Source organism: Vitis vinifera, chromosome 13 (genome assembly GCF_030704535.1).
Source record: "Vitis vinifera cultivar Pinot Noir 40024 chromosome 13, ASM3070453v1".
Taxonomy (NCBI): Eukaryota; Viridiplantae; Streptophyta; class Magnoliopsida; order Vitales; family Vitaceae; genus Vitis; species Vitis vinifera.
In genome coordinates, this window is record NC_081817.1 from 20,265,006 (window position 1) to 20,282,641 (window position 17,636).

General features: G+C 30.0%; 1 protein-coding gene across 4 annotated transcripts in view; it reads right to left on the minus strand.

The window, feature by feature from the left end:
- LOC100853276 (SAC3 family protein C) overlaps nucleotides 1-1,754 on the minus strand; it is a 53,850-nt gene extending 52,096 nt beyond the window's left edge. For 3 of the 4 annotated variants that reach the window (XM_059741724.1, XM_059741725.1, XM_059741728.1), the window contains exon 1: nucleotides 1,436-1,754. In XM_059741724.1, the coding sequence (XP_059597707.1) occupies nucleotides 1,436-1,736 (301 nt within the window). In that variant the 5' untranslated portion in view covers nucleotides 1,737-1,754. The remainder of the gene's footprint in view (nucleotides 1-1,435) is intronic. The other variant, XM_059741726.1, reaches the window with a different exon arrangement.
- Between the last annotated feature and the right edge of the window lie 15,882 nt (nucleotides 1,755-17,636).

Consider the following 17,636-nt stretch of genomic DNA (forward strand, 5'->3'; position numbering starts at 1 on the left):
CTAATTTTACAGTACAAAATCATGGTTCACAGAAGTGCTTCCAAGGCCTAACCAGAAAGTAAAAAGGTATAAAAAGCCTTCATCCCTACTCAACAGGTAACTGATTCACATTATGACCTCTCTGTTTTCTCTTATTTGCTCGGGAAATTAATAACAGCATCAGAGAGCCTTTGGTCAGTGTCACACCAGTATTCAGCCAATTGCAGGTACATAGGAAAGTCCATAGTTTTCTAGGCTGAAGGTGTGGTATCTGATTTTAATCCATTCAAGCAGAAGAAATAATTATGTCAACAGGCCTCTTCATTGCCACCTTCAACTGTGAAAGGCTATTTGCAACTTGAACTTAAAAAAAAATCTGATGATGATTAGTACAACAATCAGACAGTCACAATGTTCTCATTGACTGGAAGAACTTGCCAATTGCCACATAAATGGACTTCTAGGAGGCTATTCCACTCAGAAGCATGTCACCAAAGTTCTTGCCATGACAACATAGTACTAACTTTGGGGAGGGGAGGGGAGGGAGGAGGAAACATAATCTTCCAATGCATGTTCCCATACATGGAATGAACACATACCAAAAGACTCCATAGTGTTCATCTCTACTCTATGATTATCTACATTGTGAAAATCTCTAGCATCACTTGTATGTCTTTGGGTATAACATGAACAATTTGCATCCTTTTAGCACTCCCTAATGTAAGGATAATAAATAGAATTTAGTCATTTATAATCAATATCAACACCCTATGCTGATATAGAGTGAATTCCAGATATACAATGAAATTATTCTCTGAACATGATAGGCTGGCCACCAGTCTTACCAGAATTTTCCTACCATTTGTACAGAATAGCACAAGGGTTGTCACATCAGCATGTGGAACCGGTGGCATAAAAGGCAGCAAGACAAGAAATGTCCTTATTTTGTTCGTATGAGAAGGAGATAAATCAATTTGGCCATATATGTGAGCAAAAACAAAAGAAATCCCTTTCCCTTCTCATGGAGCAATAATCATAAACAATCAAATTTCTTCTGGAGTCTTAAGATCCAGTAATTCAAGTTTTCAACACCATTTGACATTAGAATAAATGCTCTACTCCAAATACAGTGTTTGATTACATGTAAACCTGACATGGTAAAGGAAAAGTGATAAAAGAGGTGGTAAGTCCATTTTCCATTATAAAAGATTTGGGGGAAGTAAAGGCAAAAGCGAATTTTTTTTTGGGATTCCTACATCTTCTTCAGATTGGTATCTAATAAAGGGGGGAAATATCAATTTTATTTGTAAAATTTATGTAAAGCCACAAAAATGACACAGAAATTCCAGATTCACTTCTCTTTTCTGCTGTTTTCCTCCAATTTCTCGGAAACCAAACACAGAATAACAGGAAAATAGAATTTTAAAAAAATGGAAAAATAAGCACGCATTTTTACCAGGGCACATGAATGGGCAAGTTCCAACTAAGGAGAGAAGATTGTTCGGATCTTGCTCTCCTTCCTCCTCTTGCTCTGGTCTTTGTGGCTTCCCACATTTGCTTTTCAATTGGTGAGCATCCTCCAGGGAGTTACTAGTTTTTGGGGGATTCGAGGAGAATTTCTCTGAGCGGAAGCTCGATGAGGATGAAGCTGGAGATGAAAAGGCAAAAGAAGAAGCAGAAGGGTTTCTCCGTTGCCTCCGGTCCATGACGGCTTGTGCTCTGGTTTCAGCTAGGACGATCCATTTTGCCAAGAGCATTTATTTAGATGATGAAATCAAGTGCATTTTTTAGATTGTATCCTATAGTTCTCATATATTTTGTGGTGAATACATGAAAGTAGTTATAAAACATAAGATAGCAATATTCTCCGGTCTGGGCCTACTAGCCAAATGTACTCGATATTATTGGTAAACCGATTTAATAGCCTAAAGTGACTTAATAATTTAATTTAAGTCATTAAATAAATTAAACATATTTAATAATAATATAAAATAAAAAATAATTTTAAGTAATAAATATAAATAATTAATTTATTTTTAAGTTCATATTTTTATTTGATATTTTTTTACCATAATTTGTCTCGTTACCTCTATATCTTTTACTACTCCATGACATCCATTGTTATTTGATGTCCTTTACTTTAATTATAATTTATGAAAATAAATATATTGATTTGATAATTTAAAATAAATTTTAAGTTAATTTTATCAAACAGTCTTAATAAATTTCAAGTTAATTTTATCAAATAGTCTTAATATTTAAAATAAGAATTAATAAGTTTTAAATTAACAATTTAAGTATAATTTAATTTAAAGTCAACTTAAATCATTAAGTAATAAATATTAAGTTTTATTAAACACCTTAGTTTTTTTTCCATCATTAATATCATTTAATGAGAAGCATAATTGTTTTCGACCTTTATTAAGTATTGAATTACTTATCTTGTTTCTATTATTATGGTAACATGTCTCGTCTTATTTCCTATTATTATTATAGTAACATGCCTCATAATAAATCTATGTTTATGGTCCATTTCATGTGAAATTACTCTTTTTCTCTTACTATAAGAGTAATTATAATATAAATTAGAAATACTTGTGTCAAATGGATAAGATGATCCCAATATTTTGAAAAACAATCTCCACTTATTGAGTATTATAATTATAACCTCATTTTAATATAGCTACCCTTATACCTTTTTTTTTTTTCCAATAAGTGTTCGATTGTGAAATGTTGATAAAACAATGGAGGGTATTTTTGTCCAAAAAATGAAATTTATTGTTTTTAAAAAATAGAAGTGATTCTTATGAATATGTAATTGTTTTATCCTTTTAAATTAAATAATCTTATAAATTAAGGTTGTTAAAGTTATGTCATACATGGTATTAAAGTTGAAAGAACAATTTCCACGTTATTTAATAATAGTAGTAGATTTTTGTCATAAAGGGGAAAAATAACAATTTCTCGTTTGGGATTCCATTTATTCTCATTTTTTTCTTCTAAATTTATGAGTTGTGACAAAAATTATTTAGAATTTTGCCCTCGCCATTAAGGTTGAACTAAAGTCATCACAAAGAATTAGGCAAGGATTTTAGAGCTTCTAGGTTCAAGGTCATTAGAAAATGAGGCTATTTTCAATTATTCATTGACGCTACATACTGGTTGTTACTACCACTTTAGTTTATGGTTTATTTTGTTCATTATGTCTTTTAGATAATAATATTAGTTTTAGATTTTGTTTGAATTGGTTTTTGACAAACAAATTTTTTTTCTTAAAACTTAATTAAAGTCTCTATTAAGAAATTTTGTTACGAGTACTAACTTACGAGTTAAAAAGTGCTTAATATGAAAGTGAATGTTACTTCCCCTAAAAACTCGATTTTGCCTTCTATAGAAATTCATATTTACTGAACTATATTAGTACTAATATGTGAATATTAGTCTTAACTATAACTTTGTGTTGGGGTTTGAAAGTTGAAGGTTTGATCCATAAGTAGTGGACCTTCTTTTTTAGTTGAAAAGACTAGTTTTTAAGCAATAATTAAAATCATAAAATGGGCAATAACTAATGTGATAACTAGACTAACATGAAAAGATTCTTGTTTGACAACTATTTTCAAGAACAATTTTCTATTCTTCAGAATAAAAAAACTAAGAAAACATGTTTGACAACCAAAAACCGTTTTTTATTTTCTGTTATAACAAAATAAGGTGTTTTCAAATAACATCTTTTAACCGTTTTATGTTATTTTCACTTATTTTTTAAGGGTTGTCTTAAAAAAATAATTATATAAACATGTAGAATGATTAAAAATAAAATACTAGACATAAAAATTATTTTTAAAACATATTTAACAATATTAAAAACATGTTAAAAATATTTTGGGTTTCCAAACAAACTTTTGTTCTACAAATTAAACATTAGAGAATAATTTTCAAAAACTATTTTTCAGAATTATTTTTAAAAACAATTATCAAACAGGCCTTTAAACTCTATTTTTTTAGGATTGTTGTATAGTGTAACAATTAGAGGAAATGAGAGAAGTTTTCAAAAAGAAAAAAAAAAAAAAAGGGGGGTTATGTAATAAAAGCAAAAAGGAGAGTTTGTTCTCAAAGTTGTATCTTTTTGGGTTGTCTTTCCTTGTATATTGTTGACTTAAATATCAAGGTTACTCTCCATCATGTTTTGAAGACTTGTATGCAGAGATTTCTCCAACTTTTATAAGCTTGACAACATGCTTGTTGTGTGTGTGTTTTAAATTTCTTCTTTAATATTTGTAATACCATAAGTTTCGAGTTAAAACACTATATAGATCATTGTATTCCCATTTTTTATTAATAGAAGAAAGTTACTTCATGATTTTTTTTACCTCCTTTAATTAGGAAGGAGTTTTCAATGATATATTAGGTATTTTTTTTGGTTTTCTATCATTGTCATTGTCTTATTTGAATGCTATAGCAAGTCGGTTGAAGAGTGTTTATAATGAACTAGATTTGGGATTCCAGTTTAGCTTTGCAAACTAGGTTGGGCATTTAATTTAATCATGTATACTAGTCCAAAGGTTGTGTGTGTATCATAATAAATAATTAGGGAGTCTAGTTATATGACTCAATTCAATAGGGCGTTGAGCTACATTATCTAACTTGAACTAGTGTCAAGTTTGACAAAAAATAACTTTTTTTTTTGTTGGTTTTGTTCTTTTAACCTTATCATTTTAACTTCTAACTTGAGCTAAAAATAATGTTATTCCAAATAGTGTCTTATCTACTAAAGTAACGGACTGTTTTGGGGTTAAAAGTTTAATTGTTAATAAATTTGATGATGTTTTATTGTACATATATATTTTTAAACATCTTTGAATGCTATAAGTCAAAAGAATGAGTGTATTTTTGTTGATGAAATCAATGTTTTAGTGCATTAATATTTTTAAATATTTTTAATATGGATTATTATGATGCTCATAAATGACCACATGAATGAAGTTTTTACTAACTAGAGGAACATTTTTCAGTTGATAAGACCAGTTTATTTAATAGGTCACATAGAGGCATATGTTCTTACAACATCATAATGAACAATAGGTATTAAGGTTATGTAGTGTTGTATGGTTGCAAAAAATATGGTGATCATTTCATTAACTCAATCACAACCAATTGGATTCATTATAAGAAAAATCAATCAATAATGACACTTTTTACCTGTCAAGAAAGACAAACAATGTCAAGAAAGACAAACAATGACACTTCTCCGCAGTGTCATCTCTTAGCTTGTCATAATAAGTTTCTACAAACAGTTACACTTCTTAAAAGCATGAAATCAAGTGTCATTGTAAAGAGTGTTTAGCGATGTTGACACTTTTAAAAGCGTCATTGTAAATATGGAACAAATAATGATGTTTTTTAGAAGCATTGAGGCGTACCAATTTGCCAATGTTATTGTTGATTTTGTAAATAATAACACTTACAAAAACTGTTATTGTTGAAGATGAAATAACCTTGACGCTTTTTGGAAGCATCATCGTTCACCTTTTCCATTGTTGATTGCTCTAAACCTTGACACTTAGTGGAAGTGCCAAGGATTGTGACAATCTAAAGTTAGCTTCACCTATTGCTCTTTTATTTTAATTGGCATTTGATATTGAAATAACACAAATATAAAGGAATGACAATTATTTATCCATCCAACAACTATCAAATAATTAAATAAAATTAAAGTAATTATTATTTATCTATCCCATAAATGAAGTGCTAAGAGTAATAAATTTATAATATAAAAGAGAAATCACATTGCATATTGTATATATGAGTAACACAAGAAGTCTGAAAAAAAAAAAAAAAAACATATCCGTAGCTAAAACAATAACTTCCTTTGACATGTTTTTTTAAATGTCACCCAATTGTGCCTTCATCTTTAATGGAAGTTGTTCATTTCTTGAATTTTCGTCATAGCTAGAGATCATCTTCCTTTGTGCTAAAATGCAATGGTGACATTCCTTCCCTTTCAAATTTTCTCACTTTCTTAGGCTTAGTGATTTCCTAATCAATTAATACAACAATGTTCCATATAAGTTCATGTCATGAAAAGGTTATTTGAAAAAAAAAATGGAAATTAATAATATTATCTTTCATAAGGTATAATAAGTCATTTTTTTCTTCAATTTGGTTCAAATTGAGGTGCTCTTAGATAAAATTCATCTCAACTATAAGCTAAACTAGCCCATAACATATTATTAATTGATTGAAAACAAAAAAAATAAAAATAAAATAAAATAAAGTGAGAATTTGAGTTAGAATCTAAGATGTGTAGGAGTCATTGTAATTCTAATTTGTGAAATAATTTTTAAGATGTAACAATAATTATATGAAGTCACTTAGACTTCGAATTATCCAAATTTGTAACATAGATATTATATATAACCAAAATTTGTATAGTATATTTAATTAACTAAATGTAAGATATGTTATTCCATATAAGCTAGACCTAAGGCATATCTTTGTTCAATATTCAATCTTGTGAATTAAATATACTCCATAATAGTCCTTCACCTACAGTATATTTTCAGTAACCATGAAGGAAAATTGGAATCGATTATTCCCATGAAATGGGTAATCAAGATCGGTGCAAACAAGTCAACTACAAATAGCTAATTAAACAATTAACTTGGATTTCAACTTTCAATTTCAACAACAATAAAATTAAATCAAATACCCAAAGATCAGATACAACAAACAAAATGGTAGACCACACCGGTGAACAATTGCACCATACTTTCTCCAAATTTCAAACACAAACCCTAATAAGAAACTCTAATGGGTATAAATGTGAGAGAGAAAAAATCATCAATTTGCAATTAAAAAAATTCAATTTTAATACCAACAAAAAAACACAACACACCAATTTTATACAAATGAAATTCAATAACAATGCCTATGAATTCCAAACTTGAATAATTCTTGTGATTTTGTGAAATGTTCTCTCTCATCTTTTTTATTTGGGAAGGCAAATGTGAGGGGTAGTCTTTCCAATAGTGTAAGCTTGTCTTTGCCAATATGAGAATCAAGTGAATTGATTATTTCAGAATTCAAAGGCCTCTTATAGGAGGATGTGTTTTGATTTGATGATGAAATTTCAACCCTATCATGATGAACGTTATAGAATTAGAGGGTGGAAATGTAGAAGAACCTGTTAAGCTTATCAGACAAAGGCACCATGAAGCAGTTGATATAATTAGGAAATGAAAAATATATGCTACCTTTTCATCGAGATTGATCTCAATGCAGGAGTAGATTAGCTTGGTTGAACTACGCAATACACTATCAACAACCAAATAGTTAATACCACCTTCATTAAAATTGTTGAGAACCCAACAAATGTCTAACTCCTTGGTATGATAATCCTTTGTGATCCTCATCATAGTCATCGATATCTACTTCTCAACATCCATGATGGTTAGAAAAATAGGATTGGCATTTGCAGAGGAACTTTCCTAATTGACAAGGTCAATCTTTTTTATATATACCTTCCTTGGTCAATCTATTGGTACTTTCCACACTAGCAAGATTCATTGCTTAGTAATTTCTAATTAACATAAACAAGTCTAAACTCTAGATTTTTTTTTTTTAAGTTCCCATATCTAAGATGCATTAATACATTTTCATGATGTAATTCTCACTTTATGGTGCATTTGTAGATTTCGTGAGTGCACTAATAAGGACTGGATTTTGGGAGTTGGGGTTGACACTAGGGGAAAAAAGCTTGTGAACTCAAAGAAAGGACCCCAAAGTTTTGAGTAGTCCAAGATGAGCCTTGACAAACACCTTGAGTATGGTAGCATGTTTGTCAAAAAGCAAGAGAATGTGAAAAGATATCATGCATGCATGGTCTGACACACCAAACTAAGCCTTACTATGAACCATAATGACATTTCTCAATAACAAAATTTATGTCATTGGGTTTTGTAGTTTTAGTGCCAACATCAAACTAATCAACTAATTTATGACTTTCAATTCAAGATGTCACATCAATTATCTCTTAAATTTCAAGAACAAAATCTAAGTATGTAATCAGGTCTTGTAGTTTTAGGGCCAACATCAAACTAATGAGCTAATTTATGACTTTCAATTTAAAATGTCACATCAATTATTTATTAAATAAATTTTATTATACCCATTGTTAATCATATATAATATATATGCTAAAAGGGAGAGTATTTTTTTCTTCATTAAAAAAAAAGTCTAACAAATGTAAGAATGGAATATTTTAAATTATTTTATTCAAAAATAAATTGTAGAATAAAAAAAAATTATTAAGGTCCTATTTGTTTAGATGATTTTCTATTTCCATTATGAAAGAAAACAAAAATCAAACTAAAAACAAGTTAAAGGTTTTACCTCTATCTGCAGCCATAGTGTTGCCCATAACTTGCTCTTTATGATAAAAAAAAAAATTGCTGCTTCGAGTTCTTTAGGACAAACAACTATATTTGCTAATCAATAAATTGTGAGGATTTATACCATTTGCTAAAATGAGAAGTCTCAAGTTTCTAGGTTTTGAAACAAAGTTGGGCCATTTATGGTCAATTAGCCATGATAGAGAGTTAGTTGGATGACACATTTTGTCATCTAAATCTCTTCCTTAGGTATGCCATATGAGGTCTTTTATGATTTTTGATGATTGAAACCTTCTTATAAATCTTGGAATTGGAGGAAAATACCACATTACTTTCCTAGGAGTTCCCGTCTTTTAGTTCCTATATTATCTACCTTTCACCTTGAAGTTCCATAGATAGGACATGAAATGCATTTTTCAACTTATTCTTGTAAAGTATACAATCATGGGGCATGCGTGTATTTTTTCATATTCCATTCCTAATGTATTCAATGTCATTTTTGCCTTATACATAGACAAGGGTAACTCATTATTTAGAGGCAACATATATCTACGCATTTTTAAAAGCTCTGAAAAGCTTTTATCAGACTACTCATAGTGTGTTTTCAAGTTGTATAATTTAACCAATGCAAACAATTGTGTGAATTTTATACAACTAGGATATAAAAGGTTTTTCAACAATTTGAAGTAATCTTTCAAGCAATTTTAGGTCCTTTTGACATTCAACTTGTACAGCTTCAACCATTTCTATTATACTATCTACATCATTAAATTGAACCATATTATAATGTTCTACCCTTCTAGTTGGTGGTTCACTTGGAGTTGTTTCCCTATGCCAATACCATATATGGTAATTCTGATTAATTTTATAGAAAAACATATGCTCTCTAATCTTTTGAGGAAATCTTTGAGGAGTATGAAATATCATATTACCACTCTATAAGCATGGACATTTAATGGAGTTTTTATATGTAGAATTTTATATTGCAAATGTGATAAAAATGTTCTACCCCATCCTCATACTCCTTTAATCCTCTATCCTTTGAAATCCACAAACAATCCATTTTTTAAGATCAAACTTTCAATAGTGATCAAACTTCAAATTGAAGAAAATAGCAACATTTTCTATGCTATTCTTTTTACAACCTTTTTTTTTTTTTTTTGTTCAAATAATAATCAAGAAAATGTAGTTCAACATTTGTTTAAGATGCCAAATTTAAAAGAAAAAGAGTAAGCATTGTTCTAACCATTTTGATCTATGAACATAGATCTACACTTTTGAAATATCACGCTAATTATTTACATTTTTAAAAGTGCCAAGGAAAAAACAAGGTCATGGTATATCTTATTTGTAGTAGTGACTAATAAGTTATAAATGTTGTTGACCATGAATACTTGCATTAAAAGGGATGTATAACCTCAATAAAACTAGTTCATATTAATATTATTATATTGGGTTTGTCCATGACCTTTGCATCAAACATTGTCTATACCTATTTTCTCAATAAACTCCTTAAGCGACACAAGAAAATCATTTGAGTATGTCAAATTTTGATGCATGTTTTATGCATTCTAACATCTCCAACATCCTAAATTCGATAGTAGTTCCTATCCCATATAGAAATATATAATCTCTATGTGTCAATGACCAATGTGGTCAATTTCATTTTAAAGAAATTTTAGTAGAATTTCCCTATAGTTCTCTAAGTATGTAAAATGGACAAGGCATACTATGCAACTTTATCCAAATATGCACCCAGAGAATAAGAGGAAAGACTACCAAAATTTATAAAAATTGAATTAAGAACAATCAATTAACTTCATAGATATTATGTTTTCTACACTGTCTAATTAGACAATTCAAGTATCATTTGTGGGGAAAAGTTCTTTATCACATGATAAACAATTTAAAAGTTGTCAACTTGAAACTAGCCTAGATAAAACCGTTTTCACTTTTTGATAACTTAAATCTCTTTAGTATGTAATAAGAGAAACTTTTGTCTCACAATGATGCCAATGATACTTGAATTGTTTCATGCATGCCTAGTTTATTAAAATTAAAACACAATTACTTATTGAAATATTATAACAAAGAAACATAAATCTCATTATATCATGTTTATCTCAAATATATAATGTTAAGATAAAGCCCTTAAAAGCATGATATGATGTAATAAATTTGGAATTCATTGTTTATTTAATGATGTTCCAGTTTCACTTTTATCTATTCTTATTCTATATATTATACTTTATGAGCATTATTGTCTGCATTTTTTGTATTGTACGTGATTTAGGTGCATTAGGAGTTGCACAGAAGATCTAAGTCATGGGTTCTTTGCAAATAGATGACTTTTTCACAACTGGTTCATAGGTTTAGGTAACCCATTAAAGGTTGTAGTGCACCACCTCCTAATTGGAGGGATCACTGATCTTGGTTATCGGGATGGGTTTCCCATGGTGAGTGCACTAGTGTGTATGGTTACACATTGGACAAGACCTATGGTGAGTCATGACTTAAGGCTATTATTGAGTCATGACCTCACCAAGTTGTTTCATTGTGTTGTCTCTCAACCTTGAGAGAATATTGAGTTTGTGCTAAAGTTGGCAATGACTTTGACCTACGGGTGAAATCATAAGTTGATCATATATTCCATATGGATTAGGTTATTGTTGATAGAAGCTAGTACTAATAGGTATTTTCAATAGAGACACTATGATATCTCTTGGGATTGAGACAATGTGTCCCCTTGGGTGATCTTAAGGAGGTATGTTCATGGAAACTATGGTCATGTAGTTCATTAAATGGAAGTTGACATAGGCTATTTGAGAACTAAGATATGTTAATTGAACACAAAATAGGAGGTAGAGGTAGTCTTGAAAGACTAATAGCTTTCACCTTATTAAACTACGGACATTAGTTCATGGGGAAATTGAACACAATGGATAGCAAGTCACAGACCTGATCACTTAGTGTCTTGTTGTTATTTACATAGGATATTGGACTTTAGTTGATTCTCTGTAGTGTGATATTGAATCAACTTTAGAATTGGATTTTGAGGGAGTCAGTATTTCTATGGGTCCTAATGGTCTCCGCTTTGAACTCATATACCTTGTTGGCATGGGTTATGAGGGTTGAATTGGCTCTAAGTTCACTTTTGTGCATAAGGGCATTTTGATAATTACGCAAGGTTGTGTAGGGGTAAGTGAACAAGGTCTCTTGATTGGGCTAATTGATTAATTAGTAAGCCTTATTGGGTTAATTAATTAGTTAGAACTCATTTTGGGTTAGATTAAGTGACCCAAGTCTGTATGGGCTCAAGTCACTTAAGCCCACTTAGGAACCCTATAAATACCCCCTAGAGGTTAGGGTTTCCATGACTTTTATCTTCCACCATCCAGAGAGATAGAGAAATATAGACTCCACCCTCATTTCCTCTCCATTGGAAGTGTGCCAAGATCAAGGTTTGAGTCATCGGGCGGAAGACTCGGGAACATCCGAATTTGAGGTATAGTTTTTGTTAGCACTTTCTAGATCCTCATAAAGTATAAAAAAATTATTATTATTTTTTTGTGCATAGAATTTAGAAAAAGCCTAGGATAGTTATGCATATTCCTAACCTGATCCAGACTGAGGAAACAGAGAGATTCATATTTTTTTTCCATCATATAACATTTAACATGGAGGCATAAGAACCTTTTTCACAAGTTAGAGTAATGTTTTCTAGAAAATAAAAGATATATTTCTACCACTTACAATGGAAAGTCATAGGTTTGAATTAGTGACATGGAGAGACACTAACATAATATTTTCACTCAAATATATTGCAACAATTCATGTAATTACTAGTATTTTTCCAAAGCTCATTTCATTCAAATAATCCAACTCATCAATGTCCACCATTAGTATGAGAAACGAGGAGATACAACCCAAAAAAATATTCTATACTTCACTATGTCATCTTCAAACATCCTTAAAATAATGTCAATCTCAGATCCTTAATTCCTTATTATCTATTCACTAAATAGAATCAAAAGCCCATAAATCCAAACAAATGAAAAACACATGGAGATTGGTCAAAGCATGAGTGGTTTATAATTCGGAAAAAGTCAAGAAAGTTAAAAAGATATTATCCTAGCAATAACAAAATTAGCTCTCGCCACATCAGGAAACTACTCATTTAGCATAATTTATTAACAATATCTATGAAAAGAATATATAAAAACAATTCTACAATTGGTAACTATGGAATAAAACAATTTAAGAGAGATGGATAGATGAAACACAATTGAAATTCATTTCCTCATGACTTATAGGAAAAAAAAAAGTGAAAACTCAAAGTTGGTAATTGAACATGAACTAAATCTTGAAGAGAGCTTTGAGAAACAACTAGAGAAGATGACTATGAGATATTGTGAAATTCTAGTTTCAGATCTTACACAGATGCAAAAATGTTTAAATTAAAGAAGACAAGTGATGTCTTTTGGTTTGTGAGAGGTGCATGTTCCACTTATAGTTATGTCAGAGACTATAGGGCAAACAATTAGATAAAAACTAAGATTAATCACTAAAAAATATTAAAACTACAAAGTGCATATGTAATTGGGGATGAGAGAAAGTAAAAGTTGACACAATTGATAACTATAACAATGACCAAGCTAAATGTTTACAATATTGAAAAGAATATATTTAAGGCATTTGAGAGCACTAGCCAAAACATGTTTGCCTCAATCAAGAGGGATAAGAATGAAAATAAAAAATTGACAGAGAAATTTGAGTAAACAAACAAGTAAAAAGATGGTGCATTTGTACACTTTCTAACCACTTTGCGATGCATAATTTGCATTCTTGGCATAACACAATTGATCAATTTAATAAGGATTGCAAATATGTCCCATCACAAAAATTTCATGCTTCAAAACTGCATGTTTGGCTAGGGGACTTGGAGCTCAGTTTCTCTAAAATAAACTAATCTTATCCTTTCAAATTTAGTTTATGCTTATGATTGGATGGTAAGGTATCCAAAGTATAAAATTTATGGGCCACTTAAATTTGAGGTGGTGTGCACAAACCAAAAATATGTATTAAAAAGCTTGTGGATCAATATAAGGGTGCTCACTTGGTGGTCTTACTCCTAAAAGGATTCATTGAAGAGGTAAAAAGAGGAGTATGATTTGTACTAACATATAAGAAGATACAATGCAACATAGAAATCGAAAGAACTTTCTTGAACTATAATTTTTGAAATACTAAGCAGAAGAAAATTTAATAGGAAAGTTGGAAACTAATTATTTTAATAGTTATTACGTAAAGGATTCTTTAATTAACTATAACCATATGAAGTTATTGAATAGACACATCTAGTTGCAAACAAAAAAAAAATAGAAAAAGAAGCTAACAATTATTTAACAAACTAACAATTCTTTACTTAACTTCTAACCATAATGCAAGATACCCAAATATTCTAATACTCCCCCTCAAAATGGAGAATGAATGTTGTGAATTCCCATTTTACTAAGAAGAAAAAGAAATTGAGGTGAAGAAAAAGGTTTGGTCAACAAGTCCCCCACTTGATGTTTAGATGAAATATGTAGTGTCTTCAAGCTTCCATTTTGCAGTTTCTTTCTAACCAAGTGATAATCGATCTCAATGTGCTTAGTGTGCTTGTGAAAAATTGGATTAGCTACAATATAAAGAGTTGCTTGATTGTTGCAAAATAGCAAGGCAGGCTTAGGACGAGATACATGCAAATCTCTAAATAAAGAAAGTAACCACATCAATTCACATGTTGCATTTGCCATAAATCTGTCCTCAACTTCAACAAAAGATCTTGAAACTGTATGCTGCCTTTTTATTGCTGGGAAATTAAGGAATCACCAATAATAATAATAATAATAATAATAATAAAAAGCAAAATCCACTAACAGACCACACAAGTTGCCTAATTTGAATCAACAAACCCTTTCAACTTTATTAATGAATAAATAAATAAATAAATAAACCTTGTCCTACATAACTTTCAAGCATGGTTTGAAATGTTGCAAAATTTTGGCGAAATATTGTCGACATTTTGCTTATCAGGGAGAGCTAACACGATATTCCACACTGAAAGTAAATTGTTGAAATATTGGGGAGAGTTGACACGATATTCCACACTGAAATGTTGCAAAATTTTGGTGAAATATTGTCAATATTTTGCTTATCAGGGAGAGCTAACACGATATTCCACACTGAAAGTCGATCGTCAAAATATCGGGGAGAGTCGACATGATATTGCACACCGAAAGTCAATCGACTTTATCGAAAAGATGCCGATATTTAGGTAAATTCCTTCAAATTTTTTTCTATTGCATCCAAGGGGATTCAAACCCAAGCCCAAAGGCTTGGGTGAAGCCTGGCTACTATTGGGCCAAGTCCACATTTGTAAATATATGTTCACAATAAATATGTTAAAATTCATCATTAAAAGAATAAATAAATTAATTCTAATTATTTTATTTAAAATTTTATTTAATTAATTAACAAAAGTATAAAACCATCATTATAATTTTCTTAATAAGTCTTTTATTTTATTTTATTTTTATGTCATTTATATGACAATTATATAAAAAAAAAATATAAATATCAAAAAAATTATATATGCATCATAATTTATTTTATATTGTTGAATGTATTTGAATTAAATAAATTATAGTTTTAATATTAAATGTATCATCATTTGTCTCATTAATCTTATTTTTAAAAATTACTATCACTTCACTTTTATTTTTTTTTTATGTTTATCCTTTTAATTTTATTTAATTTTGAATGTTTTTATTTTAAAAATATTAAAAATATAAATTTATTCCAAAAAGTTAGTAAAATAAAAAAAATAATGAAGTTCTAATATTTTATAAATTAAAATTAATTTGATAAGATAAATAATAAATTATTAAGCCTGATATATCCCTCAATATTTTTCTCATTGACCATACTTATGTCAATTCCACTTACAATAACTTTAACATATGTATTCTTGCTTATTTTATCATTTTTTTTAGAGTTTTCCAAACATTTCCATGAATTTTGAATAATTTTTGTTTTACCAATATTTTTGTCAAAATATCCATCGATATTTTACCAATATTTACTAATATTTTACCAATATTTCCAATATATCCATAAAATCCAAGTATTGATATATCCGTGTTTACCAATATTTCAAACCATGCTTTCAAGTATTGAAGCACATGTTGTATTGCCCACATATGAAGAACTCTGGGCTTTGCAAGAAATTGATTGAATTTATGTACTGAAAATGATAAATCTGGGTTTGCTATGGTTAGATAAAGCAATTTGCCTATCATTCTTCTGTAAAATAAAAGATCTTCTATCATATCACTTTTGTCTTGTGTGAGCTTCACATTTGGATTTATAAGTGTTTTCCTTGTTTTACAACCAAAATAGCCTACATCTGATAGTAATTGTAAGGCATAATGGTGCTAACTAAGGGAAATTCCCTTATTAGACCTCACCACCTCAAGGCCCTAGAAGTATTTAAGCTTTCCTAAATAGAACTTTTAATTTCTCAACTTGCTCATCACTATTACTAACAATGACAATGTCATCCACATAAACTAATAGAGCAATGAAGTGAGTACTGACAACTTTGACAAAAAGAGAGTGATTTGCATTAGAATGTTTAAAAACCTTCAACAAGTAAGAAATTGGAGAGTTTGGAAAACCATTGTCGTGATGCTTGTTTCAAGCCATATAAGGACTTTTGAATTTTGTAAACAGAGTGTGAGGATAATGATTTTCCTTCACGGTGATAACTAGGAGGCATAGTCATATAAACTTCCTTAAAAAGATCACCATGTAAGAACGCATTATTGACATCCAGCTAAGGAAGACTCCAACCATTAATGGTAGCCAAAGCAAGCAAAACCTTAACAGTAACCAATTTGACAACATGAGAGAAGGTACCTAAATAGTCTATGCCCTCTTGTTGTGTGCAGCCTTTAGCTACAAGGTGAGCTTTGTATTGTTCAATAGTTCCATCAACTCTATACTTATTTTTGTACACCCATTTGCACCCAATAGCATGTTTTCCTTGTGGCAAAGTAGTTAAAGACCAAGTGTCATTTTGTTCAAGAGCTCCTAACTCAGTAGACACTGTCTCTTGCCAATCTAGAATAGTAGCAGCCTTGAAGTATGTGGTGGGTTCAAAATTAGAGGAAATAACACAAACTTTTTTTTTATTTTTTTATTTTATGAATTTGACAATTTTGTGTAATCCAGGACATGTGTGAGAGGATGTGAGGTAGAAGATGTGCTGTGAGAACAAGAATAGCAATAGTAATATGCTAGATAAGAAGGAGGCCTACGAACACGATTAGGATGACAATGAGACGTAGAAGGTATGAAAACAGTAGGAATTGTTGATATTGGCAAAGATGTAGATTCAAGAATGGAATAAAAAGAAGTAAATAGTAAAATTGTATTAGAGAAAATATCTGGAAGAGGAGAATAAGTTTGAATAGTTTTGAAAGAAAATATAGACTCATGAAATACCACATTATGGGAGATAAACACAGAATTAGTGACTAGATTCAATAATTTGTATTCTTTATAACCAGGTGGGTACCTAAAAAAAGACAAAAGGAATGACATGAGGTGAGAAATTTGTCCTATGACGATCTAAAGTAGATGCATAACATAGGCAACCAAAATTATGAAGATGTGGATATGCAAGCTTCTTTTTTCCAAAGAAGTTCAAAGGTTGTTTTGTTGGACAAAAGTGGGAATGAAGTTTTATTTATTAAGTGTACAATAATAAGAACGCAATCTCCCCAATAAACCAATGGAATATGTGATTGGAAACATAAATACCATACAACATTTAAGATATGTTGATGCTTTCTTTCTGCTATTGAATTCCGTTGAGGCTAATCAACACAAGAATGAAATGAGATACTCATTTTGCACTAAAGAAGTCAAAAAATGCAAATTCAGGAGCATTATCTGAGTGAACTAATTTTATTTGTGTTCCAAACTAAGTTTGAATTAATAAGAAAAAAAATTAGGAATAAATTTGGTAACATTAGGCTTAGCACGCAAAAGATACACCCAAATAAAACGAGTACAATCATTAACAATAGTAAACAAATATCTATAACCTTCAATGGTAAATGTGTGAAGGAGACCCTAAACATCACAATGTATGAGTTGAAAAGGCAAAACAAACAAATAATTGTGAGAAATAAAATGTAATTTGCATTGTTTGACTAA